This window comes from Macadamia integrifolia, chromosome 6 (genome assembly GCF_013358625.1).
Source record: "Macadamia integrifolia cultivar HAES 741 chromosome 6, SCU_Mint_v3, whole genome shotgun sequence".
Taxonomy (NCBI): Eukaryota; Viridiplantae; Streptophyta; class Magnoliopsida; order Proteales; family Proteaceae; genus Macadamia; species Macadamia integrifolia.
In genome coordinates, this window is record NC_056562.1 from 23629642 (window position 1) to 23645807 (window position 16166).

Consider the following 16166-nt stretch of genomic DNA (forward strand, 5'->3'; position numbering starts at 1 on the left):
TTCGTGATTGCGACAATATCAACCCCATAGAAATAAGGTAATAAATTAAGGGAGCACATAGGGATTAATCTAAAGACGTGAGGACAACGCTGGAAATTAAGGTCAGAAGGGATTAATGGAAACAATTCATAAGAAGGGTATCAATGTAATTACAGAGCATGGGTTAATTTTAAATAAAAGAAGATTTCATCTTCAACCATGGAATTATGAGCAGGTTCTTCACAACTCAAACCAGATTCGAATAGGGTGAACTATCACCTTCACTACCATTCCTTTGGGGTCTCAAATTTTAGGAGTAGATTCCCAACCACCAGTTCTCCTGAATTCAACCAACAATCATCCAAATCAGCAAACAAAAATAGAAAAAAGAATTGTTGAAACCAGGGAAGGCTGTAGAACAGTGTAAGAGGAGTTTCCGGTGGAGACGAAATCCTAGGTATTAGGTAGCCTAGGGCAGAGGATCCTTCGTCCAAAGTCTTGTTCTGGTTCCGGGGAGAAGGTGTTGCTAGGATATGAATTTTCTGTGCTCTAGGGCTTTCTTGGACTTCTAAAAGCAACAGTTCTAAAACAATGAGGGACAGTTGTATAGATTACTAGTCCAAATGGATTAAAGGCGAGTGAGATCAATCACTACTTTCTCAAACCTGTGGGCCGGGATGTAGTAGCAGGAAATCAAAGATAGCAATAGGAAATACAGGAAGATGAAGGGGATGGGGACTGGAAGTAGAACAAAACTCTGAGCGTTAGGGAAGATCAGGGAAGACCACCTGAGAGAACCGACCGAAGGGACTTGAATTATCCGAACCAAACGTTAGCGGCTCATGCCGGCAGCACAAGCTTTTTACCATTGCGCCAAGCGACAGCCCCTAATCAAAAGCCACAAACTAAAGGACAGTAAATGGTTAGAGTTGATGCCCCTCATGAATCAACCAAGGAGTCAAATAGTCGATCAAAAGTACAGAATAGAAGGCCATAACCTCCTGGAAGAGATGAATGGTCCTCCTAACCTTGGAATTTTTGCACACAGTGGCTGCTCTCATACTCAATCCAGAGTTGTTATACTGACAGCTGAAGCTTTTTATCAGCACCAAGCGACTGCCCTTATCTGAAGGTACGAATTTCATAGAGTGTGATTTTTACAGTAAAAGCTTGGGGTTTAGCCTCGTCTCCTCTCAAGATTTTGGGGAGTGGAAGATAATTAATTGTCTAACTAGGATTCTCAAGATGATTGAGGAGGTTCACAAAATTCTTGAGTGCTTTCTGCTGCTGACAGACAGGAAGATGGGAATTTCTTCAAGAAGAAGAGGAAGTAGTCATCAAAATCAAAAGATCCCAGACAAAGAGTGCGGTCACATGCCAGAAGGTGGTGCAAGAAGACGAATCTAGAATACAAGTTAATGGTGATAGGAGGAAATGCTATCTAAGCTTCTGGCAGGAGTAACAAAGCAAGGGAGATACGCATGGTTCCTCGTAAAGCTGGCAGGCGCAGGACAGAATCTCGGCCAGGGAACCACTGGGTTGCATGGTCCAACAGATGCATAGATGCTAATGAATAGCGAGTAAATGTAGGCAGCCATATGTCTTGGAGGTGATTGTAACAACAGGTCAGAGTATGAGAATAATAGGCCTGCGAAAATCACATCATTGAAAGAATTTTTTACATTTTTCAAACATAATAGAATTTATAGTCTTCCCCTTAATGATACCCTTTAGATATAGGTCCAACTTTCTAGATAATACAACATTATGAGAAAACTCAATAAATATGCAATTCACTAAATTAAGAAAGGTTTAAACCTTTGGAAATGAGAATTTCTACAATAAGGAGCTAATTAATACCAACCAAACAAGGTGCTATTTGATAGACCACTAATCTGAAGTCAAAATCTTATTTCCTTTAATTAAAGGGCAAATTGAACAACAACAACAACATTGTTAGCATCATCTAACTTGGACTGAATGGTTCAGTAATCAAGGTTGAATGGTGCAGGGGACCAAGCAGTTTTGTTAGTTCCCATAGCATGTTGGCTAAATAACAGAAACGAAAATCAATGGTTTTGATGGTTGGACAGACACAACCATCTGGTCCAATCGAGGTTTCAAAAAACTGCTTATAAGATTCTACATGGTATTTATATCTTACTGGTAATGGAAGCAAATTTCCTAATCCAATTTCTTTGAAGTTTGAATATGTGACTGACTCCTCTTTCGTAGTTCTCTCAATCTGGAAGCAGAAAAGTGGAATTCTTTATAATTCTTAGGAGTGCCAATTTAACGTTTGAATTTATGTTATATAGTCTTTGAAGAATATCAGGAAATTAGGAGGATTACTAAAAAGGTTACAATTGCTCAATCCAATAATAAGTGGACAAAAGGGAGAAGGTAGCAGCACAGTAGATTATCTAAAGCTAATCTCAACCAAAAAAGCAGAGTATGGCATCTATGGCTATGTTGAACCTCGAATTACACTGGCCAACTTTAACTTATGCAGTTGATGAGGGGCTGGCTAACTGACTCAGCTGATTAACCGTTGCCTTGATGATGCTTTAACTGCCACAGCAAAAGGAAACTTAAAATGATGGTTTTCATAGAGGAAATAGCCGAAGTTGTACTTGTGCCATACGAAAGCTTTACCAGTTGACGCAAGACTTTTAAGAGTAGGGCTCGATTATAATAATTTCCAATTCTCAAATAAAGAACCATGCCCCTTCCAAATGCTTGCATACAAGGCAGGAAATCTGAGTTGTTAAACAATGTAACAGTAGGTAATTCTATAGCCAAGATTTACTGTGGACTAAATGATTTGTTAAAATCTGGGCAACTGAAGGCATAAACTAGAAAATTGGATTTCAAGGGCGGGTTGACGCATATAGGAACATGGTTTCAAGACCAAATGGGGACCACAAGGGGAGAGCATCTTAAGGCAGAAGTCTAAAATTAAATGGTTGGAACTTAGTGACTCCAACCCTTCATATTTCACATGTCCGTGAAAGCCAAAAGCAATTTCAACTCCATCCCTATGCTTCTTGCCAAAGATTGCTCCTCTCTCCACAATGTTGAAGACATTAAGACTGAAGCAGTGACGTATTTTACAGAGATCTTTCGGCCTCCAACCACAGCTACAATTGAGCCTATCCCTGAGGGTCTTCTCAACAAGTTCATTCCTAGCCACCTCGTCAATTCTCTCCATGCAATCACCTCTGATGACGAGATTATGGCTGTTATCCTCTGTCACAAGTAACAAGGCAAACAGAGCCCCTAGCCCCGATGGCTTAAGTATGGAATTCTTCTCTTCCACTTGGCACATCATCAAAGTTGATCTCCTCACAAAGTCCCTGAGAGTTTCTTCAACCCTAGCCAGATCGAAGGGGTCAATCACTACTTGCCTTGCCTCATCCCCAGAAAAGGTGCCTCTACTATGTCCAACGTCAAGCCCATTAGGCCATCACCTTGTGCAACCTCTCATATAAGTTCATTGCCAAAGTCCTTGTGAATCAGTTGTAGCTTGTGATTTAGAGCCAACAATTCAGCTTTCATTGTTGGTAGAAGTATATGTGATAATATCATCCTCTGCAATAAGCTTGTTAGAGGTTTTGACTGAAAATCTCATTCTCCAGCTGTCCTCATGAAGATAGACATTCACAAAGCCTTCGACTCCTTGAGATGGGACTTATATTTCTGAAGTCTTGCTCAAGATGACCTTCCCCCACCCCACCGCCTTTGTCAATTGCACTTACCATTGTATCTCCTCTCCGTCCACCTCTGTGCTTGTCAATAGCAGTCCAGACGATTACTTCACTACTTAGGTGGGCATTCGGCAGGGCTGCCCCCTCTCTCCCTTCATCTTCTCACTAACCCTCGAAGTCCTTTCTAGAAGTATCCAGATCAAAATTGGCTGGCATCTCATCTTTCACATTCCTAAGTGCAAGTCCCATAAGCTCTCCCACGTCTCACCTTGTCTTTATTGCTGATCTTCTGATCTTCTCTAAATCCAACACCATTTCAATTGAAACCAGTTTATCCTATTTGTACTTTCTTGAGGGATTGTCAAGACTGCAGATCAATCCCTTGAAATCTTAGATATTTTTAGTTGGGGTCTCTGATGTGGATGCGGCTGCTTCCATTGAGATGACGAGTTTCTCCCTTTCGGCCATCTCGGTCATTTCGTTTCGCTCATTTCACTAATTTCGGCTACTTCAGCCATTAGCCCCCCCAAAATGGCCAACGAAACATATAGGAAAAACTACACCATTTCGACAATATTTCAGTATTTCAATGGTTTTGAAACCACCTAAAACACCAAAACGAAATGAGTTCTTGAACCTTGCTACTAGGTTAATGGTCGACCAGTGCACTCCCATCCTAGATATGATCCACAAGAGACTTCAACACATAAGGGTAAGATTCTATCTTAGACCAAACATCTGGAATTAATTATATCAATCCTCCAGTTCTCTTACATCTACTGGTTTGGTGTTTTTAGGGTCCCCCAATCCACTATTAAGGCATTGGAGTTCCTAATGTATGCCTTCCTCTAGGAAGGTTTAGATTCTTCCAAATTTCTCCACCCTACCAGTACAGTTTACCTCCCAAAGGAAGAACGTTTGGGCTTGAGAAGAATCAACGAGATGGATTTTGCGGGTATTCTCAAGTTGATTTAGAAGTTGTAGTCAAGAAGAATAGAATTTGGCCTGACTAGGTCTAATTAGGTCTTTTCCGTAAAGATTCTATTTGGACGGCCACTCTCCCCTCTGATGTTTCTTGGGTTTAGCTTAAGATCCTAAATCTTAGACATATTGCTCTTGGGGCCATTTACTCTATTACAGATGACGGCGCCTCCACCTCCCTTCCATTCTCAGAGGGCCTCGTGGTAGGGGCGATATGGTTGCTTGGTATTCCTCTTCAAATGGACTCTTCAGTTCCAAATCAACTTGGGAACTCATCAAATTTCATGGTCCCCTATCTCCTTGGCTCAAAAAAATTTTGTTCAAGGGCTTCATCCCTCGTCACAACTTCACTATTTGGAGAGCTCTCTCCAACTGCCTCCCAGCACAGTCATTTCTCATCCATCGCCAGATTCCAGTTTACATTTCTTGTTGCTTCTGTTGGAATGCTAGAGAAAACATTGATCCCTTGTTCTTTGCTTGCCCCTTCTCTGCAGTTTGGAAAGGCCTTTTAGATAAATGCTGGCCAAGTAAAAGACGAGTCATTCCTGTAGCGAGAGAGGACTTGGATGGATATGACTTATAGCGGGAAGCACCATCAATCACATTTGGATGGAGTGTAACATCAAAAAATGGTCATCATCCTCTAGACCTAATGAGCAGATTTGGAAGTCCATTTCCCTAGATGTCTCTAGCAAGCTATCCTTGACCTCCTCTCGTAGTGTCATTGACTCCCCATAGAGTAGGCTCATTGTTGTGTCTTGGGGTTTGCCTACTCTTTACCACAGAGCACTTTGATGCCTCTCCTTGAAGGTTGAGTTTTGCTTAGTTTTGTATAGCTCCCATGTATTGTTTTCTTTTTCCCCCTTTGGAGCCCCTTGTTTCTCTTTCTCCTTTGGTAATGAATTCTTTATTCACTGAAAATAAAATATTGGTTTCTATCTAGCTAGATCAGCTAATCCTTTGTGGATATGGTGATGTAAAGTGTAAACCTATCTAGATTCTGGAACTTTGTCAATTTATCATACAAGAGCAATCTGGGCTCTGAAACCGATCTTTCAATATCAGTATAATAGTAGCAGCAATTTTTACTGAAGAATTTAATAAAATTAATGAAGTATATATATATATATATATCCTATCCGCATCATATCAATAGACTTATCGAAACAACCGAGCAACAACTAACAGAAAGTATTATTTTTTCTTTAAATTAGCCTCTACAAACACATTATATATCTAGATCATATATACAGACTCAATTTAGACTCCCCACCATGGACAGAACTCTAAGCTAGATAAATCCTATCACAGACCGTCAAATCACGTCAGCTTTGGTAGATCATCATAGTTTGCTAGATGGCTAAAAAAAAAAAAAAAACCTACAACCTTCCTTAATAGCGCCATGATATAGTCATATAAATCATCAATGAATGAAGCTTTTGATGTTGCTGATACTGACACAAAAGTAAGCAACAAAACATTAAAACAAAGAAGGAGGTAAGTGAACTGTTGGAAACAACTCAACCCAAACACTAACTATTCATTTGATTATGAGTGAAGTGAGTGACAGTGAAGTATGAGCAACAACTCCTCTTAACTATACTTCCAACCAAAACCTACTGAAAAGTTTCCTCACTGCTACCCATGAATTTTTGTTCAAGTTTCACTTCCCTTCTAACCAAACAGGGCCTCAATGAACATAGACAACTCAGACCTGGAAAGATGCTGAACACTATGAACCCAAAACTTAGACACAAATCTTACATTGAAAAGGAAAAAAAAAATTAAAGCCTAAACCTCAACCTGGTGAGAACTGAAAAGTTGGAAACATCCAATAAACAATACCTCATGGGTAGCCTTAACCCATCCAGTATGGTATTGCGATACTTAAAGAGCAGTTGGTTTATTTGATCTACGTGGATCCACAGGGAAATCAACTCCTTTTTGGCAAGATCTGTTGACTCTGCTCAATTGGAAGTTCTCCTTAGGTGGCTTCTCTGCATCAGAGAGCATCTTCCCATAAAGATCTTTTTCTTTTTTTATAAACACGCTTCTTTAAATATAATTTTCACAACGTTCTTTGAGCGAGCCAGAGTAAAACGCACTCATGCAGATACTGTTTAGAAGTCGGATTTTAATAATTTTGGCTTCTCTTCCTATACTTTATGCCAAAAGGAGTTTTTCCTAAGTTCATGCACCAGTCATGGAGGATTTGCCTTGAATTGGTGAGTGCTTGAGAGAGAAAGAGAGAGATGCTTAGTTTCTCTTTCTCCATATAATAGAGTTTTCTTAGAGCTCTTATTTTTCCTTCTACATAGATTGTTCCTCTTCAATTCCTTGTGAGTTGCCCTGTTCTTAATGAAATTATTTCACTTACAAAATATTAAGTACTGGGGAAAATTGCATGACAAGGAATTAAGGGGTAGCCCAAATACAGAGGATAAAGAAAAGAATCAATCATTCCCTGAACTGAATATATTCCACACTACACCCAAGTAGTTTCTTCTGCATCCGGTCATTCAGCTCCCGTGGTGTATTTTCCTTCATGCACTCACCCAGCTTTACATTAGCACATAGAGATGATAAAGTTGTTATTTGCATAAAGTAATTTGCCTGTCTATGAGTTTGATTTCACAATCACAACTCAACTGAGCCTTATCCCAACTAATTGAGGTTGGCATGTGAATCCTGTTTGGCCATTCCCACACCATGTTTCTCTAATCTATTAAATGTATCAAAAGTGAGAATTTTGAAAAGTTCGTGATATAATAAGATTAGGCTTTTACGATTACACATTCTGTACAACACAAGTCCCATCCCCCCGCATAAAAAAGATATCTAAATACTGGGTACTGAACCAACTCATAATCCTTTGAGCACATGAACTGACCTCCAACATACCCAAAGAACCAAACACAATCTCTCCTTTAACCATAAATAAGCGAAAACTGATTCAAAAATAAAATTCACCCCCCAAAACTCAACTCCAATCAAACAATTTTCCATTTAAAACTTACAAAATTTGAGACAGATGTAAATCCAATTAAAATAAGAAAAGGGAAACCTTTATGCAGACGCAATTCCCCCGCAGATTGCTTCTTCACGGGTGCCCTTCCATTGGCATTCTCAGCAATTTCCCTCTGCTTTTCCTTCACTTTAAAAAGCTTGATCATCGTTCCTACAGTCAAAAACAAAAGCCAGAAAAAAAAAAATCATAAAAACAGCATACAAATCATAATCCGATGAACCCCCGAGAATAAAAAAATACTTCATAGAAAACAGCAAAGCATAACAGCTAGCAGAAACATAAACACTTACTACGGATTAGGGTTCACTCGAGTTGCATGCAGAGAAAGAAAGGGAGGATCGATGTTTTTTATTCAGATAAAAACGATGAATAAAATCTATAACCTTTATACCTGATTAGAGAGAGCTCCAATCGATTATAAAGAGAGGATGTTCGCTCCTCGATTGAAATTTCTGTCTTTTCTCCCGAAAGAGTCTGAATCGAAGGAGGAATTCGCTCTCAAGTCTAAATCGATTGCGTCCAGTTCCCAACCTCTCTCTCTCTCTGATAGATAGAGGGAGAGAAACAAATCATTATAATCCCTTTCCTTTCCGTTTTTAATATTCAAAAACTTAGAAGACGAAAGAATGATTCTTCTAAAAAAAAAAAAAGTCAGCACCGACTGCTCAGCTGTTGTACGATACACCAATATCTACCTTAGAACACCTACTGGATTCTAATCCAACGGTTGGTATGCTCGATAGTATGCAAACGTTCTTTTTGAATCAATGCGGGCGGAGATCTCTTTCTCTCACGCCGTCGAAGCGAGACTGAGTGAGCATCACGGCTTTAGAGTGAATAGGACCCATCGCGGTTTAACGTATCGGGCGATCCGTATCAATGGAACGGCACGGACCAAGAATAAGAATATTAAAAAAAAAAAACTATTTTATTAATAAAATCAGGGGGTATTTCAGTGGGCGATTCAATGTCAATTCATGCCGATACTGTATCAATTCGGAATAATCGATATCCAATCTGATACGATAGTGTGCACTAAAATTGTGGATGCCACTGTACTTGGTTTTGATGCCCTAATAATCAGCCATGCGTTCATAGGTTCAGAGAACCTGGATTTGGGCTAAACAACTTTTTTAGCTTTGCATGTGCCAAAAGGTCTACAATGGTAAGCGGGCGTCAAAGACCCCACTTGCAACGTCGGTCCCACAATAAGGTCTCTCATATATAGCGTGGTCCCACAATATTACAATAAGGTCACTCATTTATAGCGTGAATTTTTGGGACCCACATGAAGTTTAATTCTAATTTTAGACAAATCAGTGAGATTACGTTAGATGATTTTCTTTTAACTATTTAATTTCTGTCATTATAACAATATAGAGCTTAGCTTTCTCATCCACTCTAAGGCGTGTTCTTTTTATAAAAAAAAAAAACAATAATGTGTGCTTGCATTTGTTTCTTCCCAAACTTTAGTTTCGTATCTTTCGTTTGATTTTCAATTCAAAAAAGCAACCAACTTTTAGGGTTGAGAACTTCAAATCGATTCTTGACAGATAAATGAATGAATCGAATTGAATCTTGCTTCGTTAGCAGATGGCACCAATAAAATCACATGATAGAGAGTATCATTCATGAAGGATATGAAGATCATTTCAGAAAAAGGGAAGAGAGAGATAGACATAATGGGTGTTAGTATATTTTATATCAGCGGCATAATGGATGCTAGTATACTTTATATCAGCGGCATACCCAACCTTTTGCCTTTATCTTTTTACCAATGTAAAGTAAAATATTATAAAAAAAAAATGGATGTAATTCATAATCATTCAGTTATGATCAATCTAAACCAACCCCATTCTCTATACGATTTAGCATACCAACTATTAAATAACTTAATAAAAATACGATATAGTTAATTAGAAATGTCATGAAATCCCTGCCCTAATGATTATCGACAAAGTGATGGCTAATTGTATGATTTGAACAAATCTTTCCACTTTTCAATTTGGTATGATCTCTACGTCCGTATATCTATTTACTAAATCACAGACATTTCTGGAACTCCTTCATGCCGACCCTTTTTGCCACCCAGGGCTATAGGGTTTGGTTGTTCACCCATTAAAACACTACTTGAGTTGAATTTGAATTCATAATGTCAGGAGACAACTTCTCTCTCTCTCTCTCTCTCTCTCTCTCTCTCTCTCTCTCTCTCTCTCTATATATATATATATATATATAGTGTAGGCATTAAAGCGTTGAGGGGGACATTTCACCAATATGAGAGGACCTAAAAAGGGAAAAAGATCGTCTCCAACACCAACGAGTGTCCAACGATCTGACCAAGGGCTGGGATTGTTTGGGCGCAGATCCCCAAGTGTTGGGATGCGTGACCAAACCATCCCAACCCTTGGATCTGGATCGTTGGACGTTCGTTGGAGCATCAGTCGTTGGTGTCGATCCGGGTCCCCTAAAAAGATACACCAATTGAGATTTATTATGGAATTTTGTTTACTGACCTGAAATGAGTATTCATTTCCCTCATTTTTCATCTTAATATGTGTTTGGTAGTGTAAGAAAATTATGTGTCAGGATATTGATAAAGTACACCTAAATGTCACTTTTATGTATGAGAACTTTCAATCTATCGCCTGCATGAAATTATCATAGACATGTAATATAAATTATTAGAAAATTGGTGGGTTGAGTCGTGTCACTTGACATTGTCCTTCAAACTGTAGATGTCTCTTATGGTGCAGCTGAGAATATTGCAAATCGATCTTCAAATAAAATAGCCTAATGGCTCCCCCAATACTCGTGCACACGACTACTAGACCCTTTCGAATGCTATAAGGTTGTGATCAAATTAGAAAATAAAACACTCACACAATGGAGACGTAAAATCCAACAAAAACCAAGAAACGCAAAATTAAGAACACACTTGAATAACTCAAATACTTATTCTAAGTCATAGAAATATTAAATCTCCACTCCATTTATAAAACAAATGATATGAGGAGTAAAAGAAAGAAACTAAAAGAGCTTTAAAACTGAAGGAATAAATGAAATTTAAAGAGAAAAAATTAAAGATATCTTAAAACTAAATAAACATAATTGTTTTTAAAGGGCTTTAGAAGATAAGACTACGTAATATCTTGTAACAACTGAAGATATTAATAATCAATATAAAAGAGATTTAAAGTGTTTTCAAAACTGAATAATTAAGTAATTGACAAGATAAAGAGTTAAGAAACTCCCCTTCTAATTAAAAATAATTTTGAAGTTATTTTGAATCTTCATTTGTTTCAAATACTTATTTTAAAATGTGGCCATGAAAATAAATTTGTATAAAATGTGGCCATGAAAATAAATTTGTATAAAAAAAATGTACATTTTTATGGGATCTCCATTGTTTCTTGCTGTTTGGAGCGTCTTAAATATATAGAAGATTCCCTTATTTCAAATTTGAAATTGTCTCGATTTTAACACCTTTTCTTATGCCGTTGAGGAAAAAAATCATGCCAGGAAAATGAGACAAAATTGGGATACAATTACACCATTGTGATTTGGGATTCACAAACACTTCTCAAATCTGACACATCCACCCAAATATTGGCCTCAGATAAGAGATATGCTCATATATGATTCTTAAAGGACTGAATAAGTGCTTGTTATTTACCAAAAAAAAAAAAGGTGCTAGTTTATATTTTGATATTTATAGTAGATGAAGTGTTTAAAAATGTTGTGTAGAGTCATTTTAATGGTGTTATTTCAAAAAAGTCATAGAAAATGGTTTACACGGGTGTAGGTAAAAAATATCGTGGTTCATTTGCGATGGTAGATATGGCAACTTATGCGCGGCATAAAAATAAATATCGTGGTATGTCTACACCTCACACTCTTAACCTTATGAGATCTGTCATAATACGTCTTCTTTTACACATATATAATAATTATGAGATTTTGATTACGTATTTTTCAGTTGGAACAGGTGAAATGTGAAATTGATAATGAAAGGTTATTTTATTTTTTAATTAAAAAATAACAAAAAATATATTATTAGGTGAAAAAATGAGTTTGGAACAAATTTTGTGATTCCTTGATCACTAACTGCCTTAAGAGCTATAACTAAAATGTTGTTAGGCTTTACAAAAACATTACATTAAAAAAAAAAAAAATCTAAAAAAAAGGGGTAAAGTAACCTATGACCAAGAAAATGTGGTGTCAAAACAGATTCTCAGTTATTCAACATCGCTCCAGATCTCGTTCACATTCCATCCTCCTTCCTTCCCTCTCTTCAAGCCCTAAAGAAGGCCCCATGTTACTGCTTCATAATATTTTTCTATCATTAAATAATTCGCATAGAGTAAAACACAGTCTATGTCTTTACTCTACTATCATAGACTGGAAGCAATCTACTGGTGAACGATAAATTTGCTCTGATACCACTATGATCTTTTGAAATACCTATCATGGAAGTTACTAGGGAAAACTATAAACTTTCAACATGAACAACCTCATTGTGGAATATTGTGATTGTTACACAAAAATTACATATTTTATAGAAAGAATCCACTTTTCCATTCGCTGCAAAAAACTGGAACTGATGATAATTAATCTTGCAAGTCTGATTGATATAATTTTTTTACCAACAAGTAGGAATGCATCAACTGCAAAGGGGTTTCTCTACTGTAATAGTGGTGGGAGTATTGATCATTGTTGATGACATATTGGGTACAACGATATTTTATTGTAAGATGACTGCGTGATTACAACGATTATGTGTTGTATTTAAAATAGTCCATTAAATTAAAAAAAAAAATTGATATCAAATGGCAAAATTGATAGATTGACTTTTCAAGGCTTGAGCCATATGTCCAATTTTTTTTTTTTTTTTACCCTGAATATTATCTAGGACCTGGGAAAGTCCCTAGAATTTTATTAAAAAAAAAAAAAACTGAAAATAAAAAGACAAGGGGGGCATAACCCGCCTTACCCCAACTCAGGAGAGACAAGTCACTCTATCATTCTCAAAACCCAAAAGAAAAACATTTATGAAATAACTATTACATTCTAAAGATTGGTAAACTAGCTTTATCTTATCGAATGATGCGATTAAGATTACTTGGAAGAGGATCACCATCATAGAAAATCAAATTTATTGTAGATTCACAAGCAAAATTCGCTAACCAATCCGTTTCTTGATTTCTTTCTCGAAATGAAAACGAGATGTGGGCTCTCAAAGAATCGCAGAAGTTGGTAATTTTCTGAAACCAATACTAGCAACTCCACAAATTGCAGGATCTTTGGGTAACCAGCCTCACGATCAATGAGGAGTCAAAATTAACATGACAATCAGAGAGGCCCAATTCCCCATACAATCTCAATCCATCTCCAAGGGCTCTCAACTCAGCCATTGAATTTGAACACACCTCATAGAAATCGGAAGCCATATGTCCAATTGTTAAAAGCATGGCTTATTTAGTTAACAAATAATAAATACATAGTTTCTTTTTAAATCATCATACTTTTTGTAATAAAGATTGTCATGCTCTTCAAATGTCAATGCTACCAACTTTTTTGATCAAATTCCAGAGTGACTTTTAAATTCCAAAATTATTTTTCCACTTTCAATGATATATATATATATATATATATATTCAATTTCAATGGCTATTCAAAATCTAAAAAGTATCATCCTCACGTGAGCATAATCATCTTTTCATTCTATACAGTGGGTCTATTCAACCTTCTCGTGAAATTAGAAACAACTCTTATTGAGTTTAAAAACCAAATTTTCTTTTAAAAAATATTATTAAAATGACATGATAGTAGACATCATCTAAGTAAGGGAGAAACAAAATAGACTTTTATGCTTAGCATAATTCATATGTACATAATCAAATAAAAGCAATATATGATTCATTTTTCTTTTTCTTTTTTTAAATTAACAACACAAAACATGAACACTAAGGCTATGTTTGGTAGCCAAGAGAAGAAACGAAAAGAAAAGAAAAAAGAATCTAGAAAAGAAAAGAAAAGAAAAGAGAAGAAAAAAAATGAAATGGTGAGAAAAGAAAAGTTTTCATATTTTCTCATGTCTTCTTGTGTTTTTGGCAAGATTTTTTTTTTTAGCAAAAAAAAACTTCACAATTCCCAAGGGGAATTTTGAGATTCAAAAACTGAATCTTCTCTTGGTTAAAGACATACCAAGTGCAAAGAGGATTTTTTAAACCAATAAAAAAAGTACAAAACACAGCCTAAATGGAATCATCCAGATAAATTTTTAAACCAAGAAAACTTGTACTTTTTTCTTTTATTCTCTTGGCTACTAAACACAACCTAAATGGAATCATCCAGAGCATAAAAGTTTAGCAAAACCATCTTGCCCGTGCTATTAGTAGTAGTATCTTATAGCAAACTTGAAATATAACAAATTGTATATTATAATTATGATATGAACAAAAAAGTAGGAAATCTGAAACGATCATTGATATAGGTGTTGATTATCCAACAGATACTCTAATAATAAACACACATTCTTTTATGATTTAAGTTTATCCTTGTTGAGTAATTTGTAAATGAACACAAAATATATTTAGTTATACTTTCAAGGATCTTACAAGCAATTAGTGTGCTCACCCCAACTGGACAAGTATACCACAACTTGGTAGTTTGAGCTTCTCATATCCTCTTGCCTATGTGACCTTGTGATTTTTATTTCTAGGATCGATATGACCAATTATAAAGTCCAACCCTAAATGAAATGCTAGTTCCATAATGTACATATCCATAATGCCCTAATTTGGCTTACATTTTTCACATTAAAAAAAGAACGCTTACCTTAACAATTACAGACACCCAATTTTGTCACCTACCCCATGCAGTGATGATTTACTGGATGCAGATAAGAGAGTTCGACCTTTCAAAATGTGTTGGACTCGGCAAAAATCCAAACCTAAAACCCGGATTCCACCTAAATCATAATCAGACCAGAAACCTTAATCCAATATGGGATCTCTACATAGTTAGATCATGCCCGATCTTGTGACTCCCGATATTAACACATCATACATTGACGAATCAAATCTAAGCACTTTCCAATGGTGTGGCAACAATAGGAAAAAATATTGTGAGAAATTCCCAAGGTGTAATAGGATAAGAGCCCTTCCTTGTGAGTCATAATTGATTTTAAGCCAAAAAGAGGCTCGACACCGATATCGATGGATAGTATGTGAAAAGACGATTCTGAAAACATATGGTGCCCAAAAATTGGATCACCAGATCTCCTAGAATCATGCCCAGAAGCCAGAAGCCCCACGAAGGGTAGGATTGACATCTATCTAATCTAGGGTAGGGGTATGGGAAAGGAATATTCCTTTCTTGTGGCCCCACGTTGATTTTTTCCATTTTTCCCCACTAAAGTCTAGCCCTTTGGGTATGAACCCCTATAAAAAGGGAAATATTCATCCATCCCAAGACGCACAAAGGTCTACCTTTTCACCTATCACTCTCCTTATGAGTTACTTACCTTCCTAAGTGTCTCAAAAGTTCTGATAAAATTCCCTTAGTCTTCACTTTTTATCTTTACTCATCCTAACCTCTGCTAGTCGAAGTTATGCCAAAATACTTGATAATTATCTTGGTTTGCATGTCAAACCGAGTGGAGTGGTGCCTAACACATTTATAACACAACCTGATACTTACCCTCATCTTTGGATGAGACCAATTTTTATGCCATTTCCTTATGGATCTTGTTCACCCATCGGGTCCTAGGCCCTAACCATAGGTGGCAACTCAAAAACTTATGTATCTCAATCCCCAATATTGGACCATTATTAATATTCTTTCTAGAAACCCACAAAAAAAGAGGGGATCGAAAACTCCAACCGTTACCCTCGTAGGTGGCGACTTCAAATATCATGTTTTCTAATCCCCAATAACAGAGCCTCTACGAAATGAGACTCCACATGTCTCCGAGTGAGGATGTGGTTGTGCTAGACCAGCATATGTGCCCGAAAGAGGGCCGAGGATCCAAATCCCGACCATTACCCATACACATACCCCCATATAAGAAACAACACAACACTTTTCTTTCCATAAAACAAATAAGAAATGAATGTGCAATGTGAGAAAATCTTTAATATCTCTATTTTAATAGATAAAAACATTTTTATAAAACCCTTTGATAATAAATATTTTAAAATTGGCAATATATGATCCTCTTAAACTTCCTTAATTGTCAAGTTACTTGCAATGGAGCTTTATCACTATTTAAGGTCACCACTCAACGTACATAGTACTTTCATAGAAGGGCTTCATAGACCATATGTGTAGTGACCTTGTAGAGATTGGTTGTCATGTCCCCCATAGGAGGCCCTCTTTGGTATCATTTTTATTTTTGATTTTTGTATATTTAACAAAAAGCATTAATGAAAACTATTTTTTTTTGTCAAAACATAAAAATGGTTTAG

The 16166-nt window shown here is 36.7% G+C and overlaps 1 protein-coding gene across 2 annotated transcripts in view; it reads right to left on the minus strand.

Annotated features, from left to right (window-relative positions):
* The window catches only part of LOC122080773 (NEDD8-conjugating enzyme Ubc12-like), a 10807-nt gene extending 2540 nt beyond the window's left edge, over positions 1-8267 (minus strand). Inside the window, exons 1-2 of one of the 2 annotated variants that reach the window (XM_042647607.1) lie at positions 7986-8267; positions 7732-7845 (exon numbers count right to left, since the gene is read on the minus strand). In XM_042647607.1, coding sequence (XP_042503541.1) covers positions 7732-7840 — 109 coding nt within the window. In that variant the 5' untranslated portion in view covers positions 7841-7845; positions 7986-8267. The remainder of the gene's footprint in view (positions 1-7731; positions 7846-7985) is intronic. The other variant, XM_042647606.1, reaches the window with a different exon arrangement.
* Between the last annotated feature and the right edge of the window lie 7899 nt (positions 8268-16166).